The sequence below is a fragment of the Narcine bancroftii genome, chromosome 5 (genome assembly GCF_036971445.1).
Source record: "Narcine bancroftii isolate sNarBan1 chromosome 5, sNarBan1.hap1, whole genome shotgun sequence".
Taxonomy (NCBI): Eukaryota; Metazoa; Chordata; class Chondrichthyes; order Torpediniformes; family Narcinidae; genus Narcine; species Narcine bancroftii.
The window spans coordinates 109,460,843-109,485,277 of NC_091473.1; the positions used below are offsets into that span (position 1 = coordinate 109,460,843).

The 24,435-nt window shown below is 43.0% G+C and overlaps 1 protein-coding gene across 7 annotated transcripts in view; it reads left to right on the plus strand.

The window, feature by feature from the left end:
- pomgnt1 (protein O-linked mannose N-acetylglucosaminyltransferase 1 (beta 1,2-)) overlaps positions 1-24,435 on the plus strand; it is an 86,295-nt gene that overhangs the window by 13,959 nt on the left and 47,901 nt on the right. For 3 of the 7 annotated variants that reach the window (XM_069938736.1, XM_069938734.1, XM_069938730.1), the window contains exons 3-5: positions 2,212-2,360; positions 7,162-7,227; positions 16,873-16,986. In XM_069938736.1, coding sequence (XP_069794837.1) covers positions 2,253-2,360; positions 7,162-7,227; positions 16,873-16,986 — 288 coding nt within the window. In that variant the 5' untranslated portion in view covers positions 2,212-2,252. Of the gene's footprint in view, positions 1-2,211; positions 2,361-6,190; positions 6,276-7,161; positions 7,228-16,872; positions 16,987-24,435 lie in introns of all 7 variants that reach the window. The other 4 variants (XM_069938735.1, XM_069938733.1, XM_069938731.1 and 1 more) reach the window with 3 other exon arrangements.

Here is a 24,435-nt window from a genome sequence, read left to right on the forward strand (position 1 = left end):
ATAATTTTAGGATCGTCTTAATCCCAGGATCTCTTCTAATAATTTCAGCCAGAAGTTCAATTGCCATTATAAACAATGCTGAGAATAGTCAGCATCCTTGCTTACTCGATCTACTCAAAGGGAATACTTTTGTCATTTGACTATTCGTAATTATATTTGCCTGCTGATTGTGATATAACGCTTTAATCCAATTGATGAATCCCCTTCCTATTACCAAATTTCTCCAATGTTTTAAACAAAAACGGCCATTCTAATCAGTCGAATGCTTTTTACTGCGTCTAGAGAAACTGTTATATTTGGATTACGCCCTGATTTTGCCATGTGTATTATATTAAACAGTCTGGCTAGATTATTTGCTGAATGTTTACCCTTTACAAATCCTACCTGGTCCGGATGTATTATTTTTGGTAGATATTGCCCCAGCCTATTGGCTAACGCCTTTGCTACAATTTTGTAGTCAACATTAAGAAGAGAAATTGGCTTATATGACACCGTTTTTTATGGATCTCTATTCTTTTTGGGAAATACTGTAATTATCACCATTGAAAAAGATTCTGGAAGTGTTTGTGTCTCCACCGCTTGATCCAATACATCCATCAGTAAGGCATTAACATATCTTTACATTCTTTATAGAAGGTGGAAACTTATCCTCTCCCAGAGACTTGTTATCCTGCAACATGCTCAATGCTTTCTAATTCTCTTCCCTTGTAAAATTGGCTTCCAGGTCATTTCTATCATTTCCATCCAATCTATAAAGTTCAACCCCTTCTAAGAACTCACGTATTTTGTTTTCTTCCCCCGGTATATCCTATTTATAAGGCTCAGAATAGTATCGCCGAAAGGCATTATTTATTTCTTTCTGATTATATGCAACTACATTGGCATGCTTCTGTATTGCATTTATCACCCTTGTTGACTCTTCCGCCTTTAATTGCCATGCCAGCACCTTATGAGCCAGTTTCCCCAGTTCATAATATTTCTGCATACTTTTAAGTTTTGTTTTTTTCCACTCTGTACATTTTTAAGGTCTTATAATGTTTTGTTTTCCATTGTTCTATATTCATCTTGTTCACCTGTTCTCTGATATTCTTTTTCTATTTCCAATATCACTTTCCAGATTATTTAATTATATATTATATTCTCTCTTCAGACTTTTCATAAATGAGATAATTTGATCTCTCAAAAAGGCCTTCAAAAAGCTGTTATCCATTGATCCCAAATTTGTTTCACAAAAGATCTCTATTTCTTGCCTATTAATTGTTTAAAATTCTCCCGCTTTAACATTATGGGGTCAAAACGCCATTTGTAAACACCTTCCTGTTTCTTCACTATTGAAATAGTCAGCATAAGCGATGAGTGATCAGAAAATAGCCTCAATAAATATTCTGACTTCATCACCCTACCTTTTAGTCCAGCCTACAGTCAAAATAAATAGATTCTTGTATGTGATTCATGTACCCTTGAGTAGAAAGAATAGTCAATCTAAGCTGCCTCCAAATATCAATCAAATTTAAATTCTTTATATAAGGTAATGTCATTTTAGCAGCCTGAGCCCTAGTTACTGTTCTTACAGATTTATCCAATTTCCGATCCAGACAGAAATTAAAATCTATCAAAATATTTTGTCTCTCCTCAGCAGTTTAAAAAAAATCCTTCATAAAGGCTTTGTCATCATAGCTTGGTGCATAAATATTAATTAATTCCATAATTATGAATAAATCTTACAGCTTACCAAAACATATCTACCCATTTGGTCTTTTGATTATATTCTCTACAATAAACAGAACATTCAAGACAAAGGTTCATAGTCTAATTAGGAGTGGACAGTAAATATCAGTATTGCCAGCAACTTCTGTATGCTGAGTGTAACTACCTTATAACCTCAAATTGTACATACAGCATAGCCTTTCAACCCATGCAAATCTATTCAACTCCATCTAACCCTTCATCCCTCACAGCCCATAATCCTCCATTTTTCTTACATCCACGTGCTTATCTTTTAAATGTCCATATTGTATTATCTTCAATCACCCTCCCCCAGATAATGAATTCCAGGCACCAATTTCCATGTGTTCTAAAACAAAACTATCTCTGATCTCTCCACTAAACTTTTCTCCACTTACCTTAAACAGATATTTTCTAATGGCTTTTTACCTATTTGGTGTAACTTTATTCTTCCAGCTCCCATTATTTACCAGCATGTCTCTACAGGTGTTTTATGGATATTTGTTTTGTTCGTGGTAGACAATGCGATGCCTAATATGGAAACTGCTCGTAGGCCATCGCATGGCCGGAAGGTTCTGGACATTGAAGTATATTCCAGCCGGTCAAAGGTGTACGTTGCTGTTGATGGAACTACAGTAAGTATTTTCTCCCTATTTAATTTTAGTTACTCTGCGATATTCCAGTACTAGTTTTAGTATTGCATATAGAGGCAGTTCCTGGGTTGAAAACGTCTGATTTACGACAACCTGTAGTTGTGAACCGATAGTCCGGCTGGAAGGAGAATGATGTCCATTTGAGCAGAGCTCGCTTTCCATTGGCTCGCTGCCCTGTCAATCATCATGTGGCCGGTGACACACATCCGCTGTCAGGCTACGCTGCATGTGGCCTGGGCAAAGTAGCAGGCAGGCAAGGGGATGAGCGGACCAGTGGAGGGGAGGGAGGAGAAGAAGAAGAAGCAGTGTTCACCATCTCGATGCCTCTGGTATCGGCTCGGCGTGGGGCCGCGCTTGGCTCCGCAAAATGGCAGCCTGGCCTTAAAGTGTGATTGCACCACCGAGGAGGGAGGGGGAGCGAAGGAGCCAGGCGCGGATCAGAAGGAGCGAAGATGCAGGAGGGCGGTGGGGTCAGGGGTGCTGCCATTGCCTAGCATAGCGAAAGAATAGTGTACCCCATGTCTCAAGTGTGGGAACAGATTCGGAATTCAAAATTGAAAGTACCTATACTGTACTATAGCCATTTGTCCATCATCTTCTCCTGTAAGTGTTGACTTTTAATCATCATCTTATGACCATACGTAGAGTTACTTTTATTATTGCGTACCGTACTGTATTATTACCTGTATTATTATGTACTGCATTGTCATGTTTAAGATGTTTTAGTATATTGGGAAGTGTTTCATATTCCTATAAAGGTAAAATATATACTATATGTGCTATATCCCTAAGATAAACATTTGACTAACTGATGCTGAATAGGGTTCGTATGTACCTGTACCGACTCAAGGTAACGGAACTCATTTTTAACCCGAGGATTGCCTGTACTGTATAGGATCAAGTTGAAAGTATTTTTTGTTGGAACAGGGTACCATCAAAGCATTAGCAAGAGCTAATACAAGGAGTATGTAAGTTCACTGTAATTGCTTTTGATGGTTATGCATGCGTTTTATTTTACAATTCAGAGAAGAAATCTTCCTATTTCATTCTATTCATATTTTTATTGTAGTGTCTTGTAACTTCTCTTCAGGAGAGTGGATGTTACACGAATATCTTTGTAAGTTTTTATTTCTGAATGTCCTGATTTCTTGGTTACTACCTTTTTGTTACTTTCTGGATCTCTTGGGTCTATTTGCTCTCCATTACATTGATGAGATAACCATAATTCATGTGCGCCATGACATGCTGTTGGCCGGCAATTCAACCATAGGGCTGTGGAACTCGAGACATCCTAGCATTAGGCTGCATTGTGTGCCTATCCATGACCGTGGTGAACAACCATGGAATATTTATTTCTATCTCCTCTTTGTCTTCCCTTGAACTTGGTGTTCTATTATGACATGCCTATTGACATGACAGAATTTGAAACTGAGTCCTCCTTGGCATCCACCGTATATTTCGGTGTATAAGTGGACCAGTGTATAAGTTGACCACCACCCCCCCCCTTTTTAGCCTCATTTTAAGGGTTTTATGGTATATCCGGCGTATAAGTTGACCCTAATTTTCTAGCTGCTTGATATGCCCCATTGACTGGCGTACAAGTCCACCCCAAAGCTCGTGATGCATTAGATGGGGCATTGACTGGCGTATGCTTTGGCCCCTCCACCCCCCCCACCCCCCCACCCCCCAAGATTGCACGGATTTATCTGCTGGGTGTTGGCTGGAGGTGATTGCTATCGAAAATATGAAGCAAGCTTGAAGTTGAAAGAGATATTTGTTTGGCTCCTTCATTGTTATAAATCAGACTGGTTGGGTAATTAGGAATAGGAACAGAACCTTTTACGCTTGCGGAGATGAGGTAAATTGGGGCTGGGGAATGGTATATGACCAAATTTTACTGACTGATACAAGATCAGATATAGTCACATGATAGAAGCTACTAGACTGTGTACAAACAAAATGCACATAGTGCATTTAATATACTGTCCCCTCTCCCAGGTACCTAGAATACAGAACTTTACAGCAAATGTTGTGCTAGCCTATATGAACAGGCTCAACAGTCTAAGCCAGGGGTGTCAAACTCAAATTCACGGAGGGCCAAAATTAAAAACTTGGACTAAGTCGAGGGCCGAACTAAATATTTATTGAAAATTTTCAACAACATCTGCATGTTTTCTCTTCTTTCAACATACGTAATGTTAAACTTTTTCTTATTAAAATAAATGTTTAATAATAGTTTTGGATAAACTCTTTCCAGAAGCATTAACAAATGAGAAATAAAATATTCAATAAATAATATTTCTCTACAGAGGATTTGTCAAATGTTGCTAGTGTGCTGTCGAATAGTAAAATCTGAGGGCTATTGAGAATGTGGGAGAATAACATGATTCCTGAAACAATCAAATGGGTGACTGATTGTGGGCATGAACTCTAGCAGGGTTATTTGCCATGCCCTTTTTCCATTGGTACAGATATCCTTTGATTTACACACTTTTCAAGTTTTATGCCTAATGAGCTTGTATCCAGGTGCAGGACCATTTTTTTGAGGAGGTGACTAGGAATGTTGATGAGGGTAGAGAAGTAGATGTTATCTCTATGGATTTCAGTAAGGCCTTTAATAAGGTTCCACATGGAAGGTTGGTAAGGAAGGTTCAGGCGCTAGGTATTAATTTTGAGATAGTCAAATGGGTTCAACAGTGGTTAGAAGGTAGATGCCAGAGAGTCATGGTGGATAACTGTCTGTCAGGATGGAGGCCAGTAACAAGTAGTGTGGCTAGGGGATCAGTATTGGGACCCTTGTTATTTGTCATTTACATTAATGATTTGGATGATGGAGTGGTAAACTGGATTAGTAAATATGTGGATGGTACAAAAATAGGTGGCGTTGTGGATAGTGAAGAAGGTTTTCAGAGATTGCAGAAGGATTTGGACTGCTTAGAAGAGTGGGCAGAAAGATGGCAGATGGAGTTTAATACTGAAAAGTGAAGTGCTTCATTTTGGAAAGAATAATCAAAACAGGACATATACAGTGAACGGGAGGGCAGTAAAAAATGCAGAAAAACAGAAAGATCTAGGAATAACAGTTCATTGTTCTTTGAAGGTGGAATCTCATGTGAAAAAGGCTTTTGGTATGTTGGCCTTTATAAATCAAAGCATTGAATATTGGAGTTGGGAAGTGATGTTGAGACTATTTAAGGCATTGGTGAGGTCAAATTTAGAATACTGTGTACAGTTCTGGTCACCAAATTATAGGAAGGTTATCAACAAGCTAGAGAGGGTGCAGAGAAGATTTACTAAAATGTTGCCTGGAGTTCAGAATCTAGATTACAAAAAAAGATTGAGTAGATAAGGTCTTTATTCATTGGAGTGTAGAAGGTTGAGGAGGGGATTTGATAGAGGGGGATAGATAGAGTAGATGTGAATAGGCTCTTGCCCTTGAGGGAAGGTGAGATTCAAACAAGAGGTCACAATTAAGAGTTGGAGGGCAAAAGTTTAGAAGAAATGTGAGACAGAACTTCACTCAGTGGTGGCTGAGTGAAATGACCTTTCAGAAAAGGTGGTCGCAGCAAAGTCAATTTTGTCATTTAAGGAAAGGTTGATAGGTATATGGATGAGAGGGGATTGGAGGGTTATGGACAAAAAGCAAGTAGGTGGGACTAGAGGAGATCACTTAAATCGGTACGGACTAGAGGGGTCGATATGGCCTGTTTCCGTACTGTAATTGTTATATGGTTATATGAATAAGCATTTCCAATTACCTTAGACGTTAATCCAATAAGCAAGAAATTACACCAGCACCTCTACCTTCCTAGAAAACGTTCTGCCAACAACTACAGGTGTGCCATTGAAAACCTACTCGATGCATCGCAGCATGGTATAGGAGCTGCTCTGCTCAAGGTGAGAAAAAGCTACAGAAGATGGTGAATGCAGCTCAGAACATAATGCAAACTTCTTTCCCATTTACTTGAGTTTAAATCACCCAGTTCCTTGTTGGTAGGCGAATTAGTTCGAAGAGATAGGTTATGTTTCGGTATCTGTCTTGTGTGCAAATAATCATTGACCTCGCACACTATCTTATACCATTTTCTTTCTATCATGATTATAGCATTGCAGAAATATGTATGCAGGCAGCATCTGCTGGGAGTTAGAGATGGAGTTGAACCGTGGGAGGTTGTAAGTTGGCTGATGGTATTTTTATTTTTCTAAAATTCCACTCACACAAATTTTACCCTGGAACCAGTATTTGGTTACATACAAGTGAGCTTTTGGAATCTTGGAAATACTTCATTTATTCCTTGCAGATTATTTGTTGTATGTATAGCGTTCGTGCTACGCGAGCGTGGAGAAGAATGACACACACACCAAAGCCCTGGAAAATGAGACTGGTTTATTGCCCTGGCTGTTGCGCTTATATGGGCCCTAGGCACTGAAGTGAGGGCCCCGTGTCATCGGAGCACCTACCTGGGATTGGCCAGTGTTCATACCAGAGTTCCCCATCGTCCCGCCATGCGGAAGGTCATGTCGCCCCCAGGTCTGTGCAGTCGCTGCGTTCATTGGCCATTTTGTGAGCCGGTCCTTGTCTCCAAGCACAGGCTGCTACATATGCAACAAGTAAATTTTAATTTTAAAGTAAAACTATGATTTGTTGTGAATTATGTCAACTAATCCAATTATTATCATACCAAATGAAGAACGTTACTGAAGACACTAAAGAACAAATGTCTTAATTCCACAGGCAGCCAAGAAACTTTCATTAAATGTTACCGCCAATCTGTCTTTGTAGGTTCTTGAAGATGAAGTCAAAGAGCAGAGTCGAGGAATACACGTTATTGTTCTGAATCAAGCCACAGTAAGTAGTCTGATACATGAGGCAAGATGTCTTCCAACAAACCCAGAGTTTACACATTTGGGGTGTATGTGGTATAGTCTTTGGATATTTTGACGGATCCACAGTAATTGAAAATAATTCTTTCTGTAGCTTTTCAAAGAAATAAATTTTTTTGACGAAACTGTTAATATGGCCTGGACCTTTCCATTTTGCTGGGATAATGTAAATTATCAGGAAAAATAGTATGTTCAAAATGATAGGAATTGTCCACAATGAGAAACCTCCAGATATGATTATTATGGACACAAACTTGGATCCCACACGTCAATTTTTGTTTGGCATTACAGGTGTCAGTTTGCTTCTAGGAGTCTGTAGGTCACTTGCAGGTTTTAGTATAGTTTAAGGCATTTTGCACATTGAACTATATGATGCCCATTACTATAGTGCATTACTGATACCAGAAGTGTGCTGGGTCGGTGGATCAATCTTGTATAGCACTAATTTGACTCATTGCTGCTATTCAGTTTAGATGACATCATGTTAAGAAGCACAAGGGAATCTTGGCTATTAGCTGTAAATTGGATTGCTGAAATGGTGTTGTACACTGAGATGGTCCTGATGGGCTTACGCAAAGCAGGATAAATTTGGTCTGGTTAATTACGCTTCAGGGTCAGCAAAGTCCTTTGTGACAACATAAATTTTCTTTACTGTTGGCTGTCACTCTGTACCTAGTACAGCGAGAAGAGTTCTTCTGCAGACAGTCTAACAGGTTATCTCTAACATTCATATGTTATGTAATGAGCATAATTTACAAAGTACAGGATTACAATCTAAAGGAAGACATGTTAGCACCAAGCAAGAGTAGCAGGTGAGCACTGCTATGGGGTTCATTTAGGAACCTGATGGCTGCAAGGAGGAAACTGTCATCAAGCCTGGTGGTGCATGATTTCATGCTCTTTCACCTCCCCACTCCCCCCAAACCCAGATGGGAAAAAGCAGCAGTGTGCCTGAGGTGTGATGGGTGTTTCCTATGTGGGCTGCTTTTCCTAGCCAGCAGGAGATAGAGATGGAATTAATGAATGGGAATGAAGTTTGAATTGTGTTCTGAGCTGCATGCACTTCCTTCTGTAGCTTTAGATCTTGAGCAAAGCACCTCCTATACCATGCTGTGATGTACCCAGCAAAAATATTTTCTATCGTGCATCTGTATAAGTTGTTGGGGGACCAGGGGACATGGTGAGCTTCCTTTGCTTTCTAAGAAGGAGGAAGTGCTCGTGCGATTTCTTGCTCATCACGTCAATGAGCTTGTCTAGGCCGGGTCATTGGAGATGCTTACCCCTAAGAACATGAAGCTTGTCTACTCTTTCCATATAAGTACCATTGATGTGGAAAGGTTGTGGTTTATGACCCGTCTCCTGATGTCAAGGATCATCTCCTTTATCTTCCTAATCTTGAGAGAGTAGTTGTTATCTTAGGACTATGCTACTAGATCTTCAATCTCTTTCCTGTATTCCATCATGTCGTTATTTGATACTCAGCCCACTATTGTGGTGTCAGTGACAAATTTGAAGTTGGATTTGGAACGGTATGTAGCTGTGCAGTTGTGGGTGAAGGAGGGGGATGGTTATGCATCTTTGATATTGAGTGTGCTTGTGGAGAAGATGATGATACCCATCTTCACTGGTTCTGGACTGCAGGGCTGGAAGTCAAGAATCCAGTTGCAGAGCAGGTGTTGAGGCCTAGATCCTGAAGTTTGGGATTGAATTTACTGGGCTCTAAATGTCTCACTAGTATTCTGTGCTAATAACTGAGCCACATCCCAACCCATCAGGATTTCCAAGCAAGTGGATTATTGGAGTTTTACTGTCATCTGTTATGAATTGAGGTAGCTGTGTCTGGAAATGTTTGGCATGGTGCATTGAAGATAAATTTCTTGCTCCATATATAATTTTCCTCCTGATATCAAACAGTCCTTCTGCTGAACAGATTGCCAAAAGTGAAATGATTAAGCAGTAGGCAGCCTTCTGTCTGAAGACAATGGTGCTATCATGGATAGTCAGTTGGTTTTAGAGCAGTGTCTGGAATGACTCAAGGCCCACACTGGCGTGACAGTCTCTGCCACAGGTGCTGCAGATAAATCGGGACAAAGGATTATGGTTGACTGGCTCTGCTGTCTCTGCTTGTCCTCTTGTCCTCCAGCTGGAATGTCTGCTTTTCCTCACCGCTCCACTTCCTTTCTGGCAGTGCTTCTTCATTAGTCATACTCATCAGGGGCTCTCAGTTGAGCATATCAATGTGAGCGAGTTTCAGATCACACTTGCAGACATCTTTGAACCACAGCTGTGGCCAGTTGGTGAGTCGAGATCCTTCATCCAGACAACCTTACAGCAGGTCTTTTAGGATGCGACCATCCTCCATATGGTGTACATGGCCAAGCCACCAAAGTCGTCGCTGCCACAGCAGGAGGTGGCTTTATCCAGAACCTCTGTGTTAGTGAATCTATCCTGCCAGGATATGTCCAGGATGCGTCGAAGGCTTCAGTGATGGAAGCTTTCAAGCCAGTTCTCCTGTCTGGCATGCATTGTCCATGATTTGGCACCATAAAGCAGGTGCTGAGGATACACATCTTGAGCTTTGTGTTCACTGTGAAGTGTTTGTTGTTCCACACTCTGCACTTTCCAATTTCAGCATCCAGTGAGAGGTGGAGCCCAGGTATGTGAAGCTGTCAGTGACATCAAGTTCTTCATCTCCAATGCTGATTGTTGGTGTGGTTGCAACATCTTACCCCGTCACGTTGGTTTTCTTGCTCATTGTCACCCCAAATTCCTGTAGCTACTCTTCAGTGTGGGAGGTCAGTGTGAACAGTAGCTCTCTGATGAGAACTTGCCGGGTCTTGCTCTTTGCTTTCAGATGGGCCAGATTAAAGAGTGTTCCATCGTTCTTGTGTGCAGATGTACTCTGTCCTCGGAATCCCAAACTGCGAGTGACAGCAGCAGGGAGAAGATGATGCCAAATAGTCTTGGTGCTAGGACACAGCCCTGCTTTAATCCACTTAGAATCTTAAATGGTTTAGAGGTGGGTCCATTGAAGCTGACTGTGCCTTTCATCTTGTCGTGGTAATAAGTGATAATGCTGAGCAGCTTTGGATGGCAGCTGATCTTCCCTAGCAGCTGGAACAGTCCATGCCTGTTCATGAGGTCAAAAGCCTTGGTGAGGTTTATGAAGGCAATTTACAGGGCATCTGCTGTTCCCGGCATTTCTCCTGGAGTTGGCAGACTGAGAAGATCATGTCAACTGTTGATCACTTTGCCATGAAGCCACACTGAGATTTGAGTAGATGCGATTAGTGAGGTTTTGCAGCCAGGTTAGGACCATGCGGGCAAAGAACTTTCCCACGGTGCTTAACAGTGAGATGCCGTGGTAGTTGTTAGAGACACTACGATCGCCCTTGTTTTTGTTCAGGGTAACGATCTTCGCATCATGCATATCCTGAGGTATGTTTGCCTAAAAAACAGAAACATAGAACATAGGAGCAGGAGTAGGTCATTCGACCCTTCGAGCCTGCTTCGCCATTCAACGAGATCATGGCTGATCTTAAAGTTCAGTACCCCGTCCCTGCCTTCAACCGTAACCTTTAATACCCTTGTACTGAAGAAATATATCTAATTCCCTCTTAAATATATTTAATGAACCTGCCTCTACTGCCCTCTGTGGCAATGAATTCCACAGATTCACCACCCTCTGGGTCAAGAAATTCCTCCTCATCTCGGTCCAAAATGGTTTGCCTATTATCCTCAAACCATGGCCCCAGGTTCTGGATTTTCCCATCATTGGAAACATCCCATCTGCATCCATTCTGTCCAGTCCTGCCAGAATTTTATATGTCTCTATGAGATCCCCTCTCAATCTTCTAAACTCCAGCGAGTACAATCCCAATTTGCACAATCTTTCCTCATAAGTCATTCCTGCCATTCCAGGTGAATCGCCTCTGCACTCCCTCCATTGCAAGAACATCCTTCCTTAGATAAGGTGACCAAAACTGCACACAATACTCCAGGTGAGGTCTCACCAAGGCCCTGTACAGCTGCAGTAAGGTATCCTTGTTCCTTTACTCAAACTCTATTGATATGAAGGCCAACATACCATTTGCCTTTTTAACCGCCTGCTGTACCTGCATGCTCGCCTTCAGAGACTGGTGTACAAGTACCCCTAGGACTCTCTGCACTTCCCCATCTCTTAATCTATTGCCATTCAAATAGTAATCTGCCCTCCGGTTTGTATTACCAAAGTGGATAACCTCACATTTATCCACATTGTAGTGCATTTGCCATGTATCTGCCCAGTCCCTCAATTTATCCAAATCACACTGGAGCTTCCTGACCCCCTCTTCTGTGCACACAACCCCTCCTAGCTTAGTGTCATCCGCAAATTTGGAGATATTACATCCAATCCCCTCATCCAGATCATTAATGTAAATTGTGAACAGCTGCGGTCCCAGTACAGATCCCTGTGGCACCCCACTGGTCACCATCTGCCACTCAAAAAACGAGCCATTTATCCCAACTCTCTGTCTTCTACCTGCCAGCCAGATCTCAATCCACATCAATACTTTGCCCCCAATCCCATGAGCCTTGATTTTGTAAGCCAGTCGTTTATGCGGGACCTTATCGAAGGCCTTTTGGAAGTCCAGGTACAGCACATCCACTGGCTCTCCCCCATCTATTTTACCTGTCACCATCTCAAAGAATTCCAATAGATTTTTCAAGCACGATTTACCTTTTGTAAATCTATGTTGACTCTGTCTGATCCCTTCTCTGCTAGTCGTATGCTCCGCTATTACATCCTTAATAATGGATTCCATCATTTTGCCCACTACTGATGTAAGGCTCACCGGCCTATAATTCCCCGCTTTTTCTCTACCCCCCTTTTTAAATAGTGGGGTAACATTAGCTACCTTCCAATCCAGGGGTACTGATCCCGACAGTGAGATGTCTCTCTCCAGCATAGACAGAGAAGCTCATGGACCGACTCCAGCAGCGATGTCTTCCCGCACTTGATGACTTCTGGGGATATGGAATCTTCGCCTGGCGTTTTTCTGCCACTCAGGCTGTCAATTGCTTTGCTCAGTTCTTCCATTGTGGGTTGTGCATCTAGTTCCTCCAATATTGGCAAGTTATCAATGGCATCCAGGGCTTCTTGAGAAACTGAGTTTTCTCTGGAGTAGATTTTCAGTTAGTATTTAACCCATCTCCCCATCTGCTTTTCCTGATCAGTGATGACTTCCCCTGTATAGGTCTTCAGTGGGTCTGACTTCTTCATTGGTAGTGCAGTGGCTCGCTTGATGCCCTGGTACATGCCTCTGGTGTTGCCGGTGTCAGAAGCACTCTGAATTATTGCGCACAGCTGTAGCCAGAAGTTGCTGGCACAGTGACGTGCTGTTTACTGGGCCTTGCTGTGAGCAGCTCTTAATGCCTGCAGATTTTTCTGCCTTGGGTCAGCACAGTACATTTTGCTTCATCACTGGTGATGTTTACCTCAAACCAATTGGTGTTCTTCCACTTTTTTTAAAACTGCATGCTGTTACTGCGGTGTTATAAATGGCACTGCAAAAGGAGGTCCAGGTTGCTTCTGTACTCTGATCTCGGTTCATGGGAAGAGTTTGGTTGAGTCGCTCAAAAAAAAATCTAGATGTTTCTCAGGATACGTTGTCTTGCAGGTGCTGATTTTCGGCTGGCCCTTCTATTTGGCACGGCAGAACTTCTTTGGCTTGAACTTCCCTCTGGAGATGATCAAGGAGTGATCCGTGTCGCAGTCAGCACTGTGGTACGCTCTGGTGTTGGCGATGCTATTCAGTGAATCTCGTCTGACGATGACCAGATCCAGCTGGTGCCCGTGTTTTTACCTGGGGTGTCTCCATGACGCTTTGTGGCACACTTTATTCTGGCAGAAGGTGTTGGTGACATATGTTGTGGTAGCAGCAAAACTCCAGGAGTCTCTTTCCATTTTCATTCATCTTCTCCACGTAATGTTGTCCAAGAACAAGTGGCCAAGATTCATGGTCTACGCTGACTCTTGAATTCAGGTCACCCAGGAGGGTAATGTGCTCTGACTTGGGAATGCTACTGACCTTGACACCAAGTGATTCGTACAACTGGTCAATGGTTTCAGCTGCTGAGCAGTGTTTTGGCAGTGTAGACACAGATGATGTTTATAGTCCCTGTGCGGTGGAGAGGCGCAGACTGATGATTTGCTCTGTACCATTTGCTGGAGGCTCGACCATAAGGAGCACCACATTCCTTACAGCGAAGCCTATGCCATGCTCTCTGGACTCCTCAGTTGTCTTTCCTTGCCAAAAGAAGGCATAGTGTTCCTCCTTTAGGGTACAACTGTCTGGGAGTCTGGTCTCCTGCAAGGCTGCTATATCAATTTTTAGTCTGTGTAGCTCAAGGTCAATAACCGCTGTCTTACAGACATCATCAACTGCTTCGAGGTCATCCGTCAATCCTAGATGTATAGATCTCACGTTCCAGCTTGCGATTCGAAGAGCTGGCGTCTATGTTTTCTTTTGTTGTTTGACTGGTGTAAGGTTGGCAATCTGCTTGTCAAGCACTGGGACTCTAAGCTCCAGACACCTACTGAAGCAGGTAGATTGTGGCGGGTCAGCACTTTATTGGCCAAGGACTGCTTGGCTTAAGGTGGGCGATAGCTGACCAGTAAGACGTGATGGCCCCTCCCACTGTTGAAGACAACCTGTGGCATCCAACTCCAGTTGAGTCGGGACTTAAAACCTGTAACTGCTGTCTTCCATATTGTACTCTCACTGCATGGTGAGCCTGGAGTGACCTCTCCAGGGCGCATGTCAGGGCAAAGTGAAAGGAGGCCTTGCGCTGCCCAGACAACATGACCCCCCCCACCACCACCAACCACCCCCCCCCCCCCCCGACCTCATCATCAGAGTCCAAAGGCGGGCAGGGCACCACGTTTAGGGATGACTTGATTGCAGAAGCAGCCAAAGGATGGCAACTATGTGATGTCCAACCGCCTTTGGAGCTTCGCTCTTGGTTTTCTGTAGGAGTTCGCTCCCTTAGCCTACACATCTGATGCTGATCCACTTGAAAATGGAACTATTGTTCCATAGCTGGAGCATGGTGGTTGGGAGCATGCAGTATATGGTATATATAATGTCCACCTGCATTTCTATCCATTCAAAAACACTTAGAAACACTCAAAACCATTCATAAACACACTAGAACTGCAACCTTCTCCCATCCACCTCTGCTACCGCAGCCCCTCCCTTTCAGCCTTGCAGCTGACAACTCTCTTCCCAACCCCCCCCCCCACCCCCCCAGTGCTGCCGTCACAACCCTCTCTCTTCCATCAAAACTGCCACAACCCTCTCCCCTCCAGCCTGGCCTCTGTGACCCCCTCCCCAATAGAGTAACTGATTAAACAATGGTATCTGTGGAAAGAGCTGATAATAACTAGGTTTAAATGGATTGCAGGAGATTAATATTTAAGGAATTCAAGGTAGGTAACTGGCACAATTTTTAAGAAAAGGAAAATACCCAAACAGAAAATATTTTTATATTTCTTTGGCTTGGCTTCGCGGACGAAGATTTATGGAGGGGGTAAAAAGTCCACGTCAGCTGCAGGCTCGTTTGTGGCTGACAAGTCCGATGCGGGACAGGCAGACACGATTGCAGCGGTTGCAAGGGAAAATTGGTTGGTTGGGGTTGGGTGTTGGGTTTTTCCTCCTTTGCCTTTTGTCAGTGAGGTGGGCTCTGCGGTCTTCTTCAAAGGAGGTTGCTGCCCGCCAAACTGTGAGGCGCCAAGATGCACGGTTTGAGGCGTTATCAGCCCACTGGCGGTGGTCAATGTGGCAGGCACCAAGAGATTTCTTTAGGCAGTCCTTGTACCTTTTCTTTGGTGCACCTCTGTCACGGTGGCCAGTGGAGAGCTCGCCATATAACACGATCTTGGGAAGGCGATGGTCCTCCATTCTGGAGACGTGACCCATCCAGCGCAGCTGGATCTTCAGCAGCGTGGACTCGATGCTGTCGACCTCTGCCATCTCGAGTACTTCGACGTTAGGGGTGAAAGTGCTCCAATGGATGTTGAGGATGGAGCGGAGACAACGCTGGTGGAAGCGTTCTAGGAGCCGTAGGTGGTGCCGGTAGAGGACCCATGATTCGGAGCCGAACAGGAGTGTGGGTATGACAACGGCTCTGTATACGCTTATCTTTGTGAGGTTTTTCAGTTGGTTGTTTTTCCAGACTCTTTTGTGTAGTCTTCCAAAGGCGCTATTTGCCTTGGCGAGTCTGTTGTCTATCTCATTGTCGATCCTTGCATCTGATGAAATGGTGCAGCCGAGATAGGTAAACTGGTTGACCGTTTTGAGTTTTGTGTGCCCGATGGAGATGTGGGGGGGCTGGTAGTCATGGTGGGGAGCTGGCTGATGGAGGACCTCAGTTTTCTTCAGGCTGACTTCCAGGCCAAACATTTTGGCAGTTTCCGCAAAGCAGGACGTCAAGCGCCCAAAGTCCCCCAAAGTTCCTCAACATGATTATCCAACTGCACGAAAACCAACAAGGTCGGGTCAGATACAGCAATGAGCTCTCTGAACCCTTCTCCATTAACAATGGCGTGAAGCAAGGCTGTGTTCTCGCACCAACCCTCTTTTCAATCTTCTTCAGCATGATGCTGAACCAAGCCATGAAAGACCCCAACAATGAAGACGCTGTTTACATCCGGTACCGCACGGATGGCAGTCTCTTCAATCTGAGGCGCCTGCAAGCTCACACCAAGACACAAGAGAAACTTGTCCGTGAACTACTCTTTGCAGATGATGCCGCTTTAGTTGCCCATTCAGAGCCATTTTTATATTTAATGCATATATATTTATATATGTGTGTGTGTGTGTGTGTGTGTTTTTTATATTTAAATATAAGGCTATAAACCCATTTATTGCATTTGAACCACTCGCATTGACTTGCACTTCTAGTGCACAATTTTTGTGAAATAGTAATATTGGGTCCAAATTTTGGAAATTTGCATTTTGTCAAAAAAAAATTCAGGTAGTTTTCCAGTAACAACATATGGCAATACCTTGACAGGGTAAATATGAATATATTTATTTGCCTTTCTCAATGTATATTTTCTTATTATATTTATCAATTTTTTTCTTTGTTGCATTTTAATACGAGTTGGAGTGGTTTACGTCCAAGAAAGCTGCATCGATAAAACTTTAATTATGTTGTACGTGTATATGACAAACTTTTGGTCTTTGACCTGAAACATTAGCCCTATTTCTCTTTCACAGATGTTGCCTGACCTGTTAAGTGTTCTCGGCGTTTTATGTTAAGAATTCTTGGTTTGTTTTTGAGTCCAATTAATCTTTGGCACAATCTTTCCAAAGCAGTTCTGAATTATCGCTGCATTAATTATTATACAGAAGGGACTTTCAGACATTTTAAATATTTGCTCTTTGGCAGGCTTTAAACCAAATGGATTTGTTGATTAGCCAGTTGCAGTTGTGTGGTCAGTAATAGTTTACATTTATAGTTTACATCAATTGTTTTCAATATTTTTGTCATGCTGTTTTAAGGAATAACATTTTTGTGGTTACTTGGGTCATTAATGGCAGTGAATGGTTCTTGCCTTAAACAGGGTCATGTTATGGCCAAGCGTGTGTTTGATACTTATTCGCCCCATGAAGATGAAGCTATGATCCTGTTTTTGAATATGGTGTCTCGTGGAAGAATCCTTCTCTTCACTATCAAGGTTAGTGTCATCTTTTGGTCTTCAGAGATGCTTTTCTCTGTGTAAAGTTTTTATTTTGCAATTTGGTTTTGTTTGGAAGGAGATACAACTTTCAACTGAATTGTTGGCATATCCTTCTGGGATGAAACTGTTCTTGTCAGAGGTATATGACTGCCTCTATATTAGTTATACATTGTCTTTCTCCGTCTATATTCTACTTGCTACAGTATCCATTTTAAAACCTTTAGATTAATGGGGTAGCAGTTAACGCTGTTGAATAAAATTAAAAGTCAAATTCTCAGTATAGGAATGCTCTTTGAGTGATGTAGCAGGTAGAAAGCTGATGAGATGAATGTGAAGCATTTCTAGCCCCTCATCTCTGCACAGCACAGCGGAAACTCCCAACTCAGCTAAATGTGGTGGCAAAGCAGGATGTGATGTACATTCCTGACCTCTGCTGCAGCTGTGGAAGAGCACGTTGACCTGCTGGATTGGAATCGACATGATTCAGGCTTACATTATGTAGAAGATTTTATCCAGCAGAGGGGGCCATACACTAACATCATCTGTGTGGAGAAAGGCAAATTTGATTTGTCAGTATGGATAAGGTAAAGTGAACACTTTTTTTAAAATGGCGCCTTACAGTGTTGACTAAACTTTAGCCCCTTTTCCACTGGTACCTTGTCCCAGGAATTTAATGGGGAATTAACTGGTTATGGGTCCAGTGGAAAAGGAAAACAATCAGCATGCCAGTGTCAAATCACGCTGGAGATTAGCAGCCTCTACCCCTACTCATATCCCTGGCATCAGCTGATTAAACTAGTGGAAAAAGGACAACTTCCATCCATTCCATTGTATTCGAAGGTAGACTCTCCAATCCCCAGGGATAAGTGTGTAAACCAATCAGTATCCCAGTTAAGGTGGCCCAGTGGAAACAGCACAAGTGGCTTCCTATCCCAGGACACTGCGCAGCCAATTAACTGGATGCCAGTGGAAAAAGGGTTCTTGTGTGCCCTTTCTGTACCCTGCCAGTTCTGACAGGAATTATCTGAAGGGGAGTTCCCATTCAGAACTATTAAAACTCAACCCCAGAACCATAAAATCAAACTTGCCCGTGAATAAGGATGTCCTAAGATCGCTGGCAAACCTCGCAATTGGCAGAAATAGTAGTCTCCGTCAGACCATGAGATCTTTATAAACAGTTGATGCACAGGCAAATTAAACACCGCAGGAGTTTCAAACAGCCAACAAATGGGTCATTTAAACTTGGTGGGAGTTGCAAGCAGCAGGCGCTCAGTCCATTTAATCCAGGAGATTTAGAGACATCACATGAACCATTTAAACACCACAGGAGTTACCAGCAGCAAACCCATGGGCCAAATAAAAAAAGATCCAACCTTGTGGACGTGTTGAGGGGGTGGGAGGGGAGGGAGGGTGCTACAGGTTAAGCTAAGACTCCGGGTCTTGAGGCTTCTGCTCCCTACCTAGCCAAATGTACAATACTTGGAGAACAAACGATAAACTCTGAGCGAGATTATAGCATCAGAGAGACATCAGGGCATACTGTGTTATATGTTTTACAGAAACATGGTTAAGAGAGGACTTTCAGGTCATGGTGCTACAGCCTGTAAGGCTACACCGTCCACTGCACTGATTGGATACTGGTGTCAGGAAAAACCAGGGGAGGCGGCATTTGTGTCATCATCAATTCATTGTGGTGCACAAACATGATAGTTATGTCCCAGTCCTGCCCCCCCCCTGACCCGGAACATCTGGCGATTAAGTGCTGCCCATTCTACCTGCCGTGGGAGGTCACTGCCATCATCCTGGTTAGAGTACATTCTGCTCCAGGTTGACATCAGGGTGGCACTGGAGGGACTGAGCACTGTGATTAGTAGCCATGAGACACCACGTCCTTCCTGACCATTGTAAGAGACTTCAATCAGGCCAACCTGAAGAAGACTAACAAACTACCACCAAAACGTCACGTGCGAGACCAAAGGAGCCAACACACTTGACCACTGCTACACATGAAGAACACCTACCCAGCCATACCACGACCACACTTTGGCAAGTCTGATCACCTGGCTGTACCTCTATTCCCAGTGTACAAGCAGAGACTGAGGATCACAGCACCCATGGTGAATATGCTTGAGGGAGGCGGAGGACTGTCTGCAGGACCGCTTTCAATCGGTGGACTGGAACATATTCAAGAACTCATCCTTAGACTTGAATGAATATGCCACATGTGTCACCAATTTCATCAAGATCTGTGTGGATGCATGTGTGCCTATACACTCCTGGGTGTTTTCTCCAAACCAGTAGCCTTGGATTAATCAGAGAATTTGCAACCTGCTGAGGGTGAGATCATGGGTGTTTAAGGCCTGGGATCCAGATTTCTACAAGAAGTCCAGGTAAGACTTGCAGAAGGCTATCTCTGAAGCAAAGTGGCAATTCCGGAGGAAGCTAGAGACTGATACATGCCAGCTATGACAGGGAATGCAGGCCATTGCAGCCTACAAAGTGAGGGCAAACCCAATGGATGACTGATGCTTCATTACCTGATGAGCTGAACACCTTTTATGCCCACTTTGAGAAGGAGAACCCAACAGTACCAATCCTTGAAAAGGCTGAGAACCCTGTAGTACAGTGGTTCTCAACATTTTTCTTTCCACTTACATACCACTTTAAGCAATCCCTGTGCTGTAGGTGCTCTGTGATTAGTAAGGGATTGCTTAAGGTGGTATGTGGGTGGAAAGAAAAATTTTTGAAAACCACTGTTTTAATCGTACCTAATTGGCTCGTTATGTGCACAGTTCCAGAACTCCAAAAGAAATGAACCAATGACAATTTTTCTCAAGCAAAATTGGGTCTTGAGCAGTGATTTTCAGCCTTTCCTTCCCATTCACTTACCACCTTAAGCCATCCCTTACTAATCACAGAGCCCTTGTGGCACAGGGATTACTTAAAGTGGTATGTGAGCGGAAAGAAAGGGGTTGAGAACCACTGCTGTAATATCTGTCTCTGACCATCATTCAAGAGGGTGAAACTTTGCAAGGTATCAGGCCCTGACAGCATAACTGGTAGGGTACTGAAAATCTGTAGCAACCAACTAGCCAGAGTATTCACAGACATTTTCATCTTCTCATTTCTGCAGTCAGAGTCTCCCTTGCTTCAAAAGGGCATCAATCATCCCAGTACACAAGAAGAGAAGTGTGAGCTGTATCAATGACTATCGCCTAGGAGCACTAACATCTGCTGTACAAAATGCTTTGAGAGGCTGGTCATGGCCATAATTTACACCTAAGCAAAGGCCGAGACTGACTGCAATTCACCTATCGTCACAATCGCTCCACAGCATATGCAACATTGCTGGCTCACCACTCGGCTCTGGATCACCTTGAAAACAGCAACTCATATATACGGCTGCTCTTCATTGATTACAACTCAGACTTCAATACCTTTATTCCCTCAGTGTTGGTCAAGAAGCTATAAATTCTAGGCTTCTGTACCACCCCCTCTGCAACTGGATCCTTGACTTTCTCATTGGAAGACCACAGTCAGTACAAATTGGAAACAATGTCTCCACCTCACTGATTATCAACACAGGCGAACCCTGTGGTTAGCCCACTACTCTACTCATTATACACCCATGACTGAGTGTCCAGGCACAATTCCAATGCTATCTACAAATTTGCCAATTACACCATAGATGTCAGCAGAATTACAAATGGCAATGAGGAAGACAGATCATCAAGAGTAAGGAGATGATTGTGAACTTCATGAGGAAGTCAGGGGAACACAACCCAGTCTTAATTGAAGGGTCAGTAGTGGAGAGGGTCAAGAACCTCAAAATCTTGGGCATCGACGTCTACGAGGATCTGTCCTGGAGCCTCCATGTCATTGCCAGCAGCTAAATGTTGTGAGGAGTCTGAGGAGATTCGGTATGTCATCAAAGACTCATTTAAACTTCTATAAGTTTACCATAGAGAGCATTCTGGCTGGTTGCATCACTGTCTGGTGCAGAGGTGCCAACATTCAGGACAAGAAAATATTCCAGAGGGTTGTTAACTTGGCCTGCGACATCCGGGGCACCAGAGTTCACTCCATCGAGGACATCTACAAGAAGCAGTATCTCTATCCTCATGGACCCCCATCACCCAGACCATGCTCTCTTCACTCTGCTACCATTAGGAGGGAAAAGGTATAGCAGCCAAAAGACGAGCACTCAGAGGCAGAAGGACAGCTTCTTCCCTGCTGCCATCAGATTCCTTTGACTTATCGTGCACTATTTTTATTTATTCCCATAAGGTGGTTTATCTGAATGTTTACTTAGCCATCAGCCAGCTCCCCACCATGACTACCAGCCCCCCCCCCACATCTCCATCGGGCACACTGTACTCAAAACGGTCAACCAGTTTACCTATCTCGGCTGCACCATTTCATCGGATGCAAGGATCGACAACGAAATAGACAACTGACGCGCCAAGGCAAATAGCGCCTTTGGAAGACTACACAAAAGAGAAAAACAACCAACTGAAAAACCTCACAAAGATTAGCGTATACAGAGCCGTTGTCATACCCACACTCCTGTTCGGCTCCGAATCATGGGTCCTCTACCGGCATCACCTACGGCTCCTAGAACGCTTCCACCAGCGTTGTCTCTGCTCCATCCTCAACATTCATTGGAGCGACTTCATCCCTAACATCGAAGTACTCGAGATGGCAGACAGCATCGAATCCACACTGCTGAAGATCCAACTGCGCTGGGTAGGTCACATCTCTAGAATGGAGGACCATCGCCTTCCCAAGATCGAGCTCTCCACTGGCCACCGTGAGAGAGGTGCACCAAAGAAGAGGTACAAGGACTGCCTAAAGAAATCTCTTGGTGCCTGCCACATTGACCACCGCCAGTGGGCTGATATCACGTCAAACCGTGCATCTTGGCGGGCAGCAACCTCCTTTGAAGAAGACCGCGGAGCCCACCTCACTGACAAAAGACAAAGGAGGAAAAACCCAACACCCAACCCCAACCAACCAATTTTCCCTTGCAACCGCTGCAACCGTGTCTGCCTGTCCCGCATCGGACTTGTCAGCCACAAACGAGCCTGCAGCTGACGAGGACATTACCCCTCCATAAATCTTCGTCCGCGAAGCCAAGCCAAAGAAGAAAGAAGACATAGTGATGGTGCTGTAAAACAACAAATTTTGTGATGTTCATAACAATAACTTCTGATTCTAAATGTAAACTAACTTCAAAACAGTCAGTATTCTGACTAAAATTTGACACTTGGCTGTGATTCTATCTATGAGCTTGAAGTGTACACAATACACTCGGGTGCAGATATTCCTAGTGGGTTCCATTTATCGACTTCTTATTGTCTTGTAGGGCAGAAATAGAAAAGAATAAATAATTGGTCATGCGTGACCTGCTGAGTTTCTCCAGTACTTTTATGTCCTGCAAAATACATAATTGGTGTAAATGATATGCCCTTTTCTTAATTGTTTTCCACTTTGGATACATTTCTTCATTTTTAAACTCAACATAATCTACTTGCCCAATTTTAGATTTTTCCCCCCCCTTTCTGCTACAGGAAAGTGTGAGAAGCAGAGGTGCCTTCACAAATTTCACTCGAGACAAAAATTGAGAACAAAAAACATTTATTTTACAACAATGCAAAGTTGGGTGCTTCCCCTTACCCTGGGAATATACACACATACTGGGGCTTACCCAACTTTTTATACATTCCATTTCAGTACAGAGGTACCTCCCCCCTTAACATTCTTCTGCCTCCTGGATTGGTTTAGCATTAGGTAATTCTGCCTACGTACAGCTTATGTGCCTTTATGTAAACTTGTTTACCAGGAAGTGTCATATCTTTGTTCTTATTCATAAATCTCAACCCCCAGGACTTGCTAAATCTATCTACTTGCTATACGACCCCTATTCTATTATACTTACTTAACCCTTCCTCACATTCCATTCTTACTTCACCCTTATTTAACCCATCATAATTCATTCCCAATTAGCACTTGCTTGACTCCCCATATTCCATTATCCCTTACAAAAGTGTATTCAGGAGAAACTTTCCGGGAGGTGGAAATGAGAAGGAAGAAACAGATACCTTAACAAATATTAAGTTTAAAATCAAATATGATAATCTTGCCTAAAAATGTGTTAATGGTGGATTAATTGGTGTTGTTTGATCTAATCACCTTTCTTGAAATCCATTGCTCATTGATTTTAATTTGGACAAACAGCACAGTAGCAGGCCCTTCTGGCCCATAAGCCTGTGCCACCCAAATATCCCAATTAACCTACGGCCCCAGTAGGATTTTGAAGGGTCGGAGGAAATCCAAGCAGACACAGGGAGAATGTACAAACTCCATCCATACAGACAACACTGGATTAGAACCCGGGTCGCTGGCACTGTAATAGCATTGTGTTATCTGTTACGCTAACCGTAGCACCCTGATTTAGTAGTTTAAGCTATTGAATTTGCAATGATCTGTCAGTGGCACACACTTGCATTCTATACTTCTCCTCATGCTTCTTACGAAGGATAATATTTAATATACGCTGTACCTTAAATTTTAAGTTTCTAGTATTATTACCAAATAAGAAAGGTTTTTACAAATTTCTGTGGAATAATACAGCATGTTCTATATGCATTTTTCTTCAGAAAATGGTGAAACATCAGAATGCCTCTTGCAAGGGTTAACTGTAATAAATATGAAAGTTCTGGATGACCAAGGCTAGAGACTTTGAAGCTCTCTACAGTTCTTTGATCTGACATATTAACTATTTCTCTTTGCACAGATACTGCCTGAAATCTTGCATTTTCTGGGTTTATTTCCGATTTCCAGCTTCTGCAGTGTTTGGCTTTTGACTTTGTTTTGTCAAGAACCTGAAGTAAAAATTGTTGAAGGCTTTTTCTCTGGAAGTTTTAAATTTTGCTGGTCTGACCTTTGTCAGGACAGCATGATCAATACAATTAATATAAGGTATTGGCTGGTGCAATATTTTTTTTCATCATCTGTACCTTGCTCCACAAAAATGAAATAAATTGAAATCTGAATTATCCAATCTATGTTTTTGATGGAGTCAAGATTTAAGGATCTTTTTGCATTCGACCTAGTCATGCGCTAAGGTGAAATCCTTCTGGGAAGACTTGGGGAATCTCCTGGAACAAATTTCTGGAATACAATACCAGGTGCCAGAATTGTTTTTATTGGGGAAATTAGACCTAAAATGAGGCTGTCAAAATATCAGTTGAAATTTGTTAAACTCGCTTTATCAGTGGCTAGAAAATGCAAAGCCATTCCAGAAATCTGATTCCCAACTGAGTATAACCTGCTGGAAGACAGAAATGCATAGTTGTGTTCCCCTGGAGAAGATTACTTACAATCTCAGAAATTTTTACAACATGTTTTTAATAATGTGGAACCAGTATTTAAGATATACGGGGG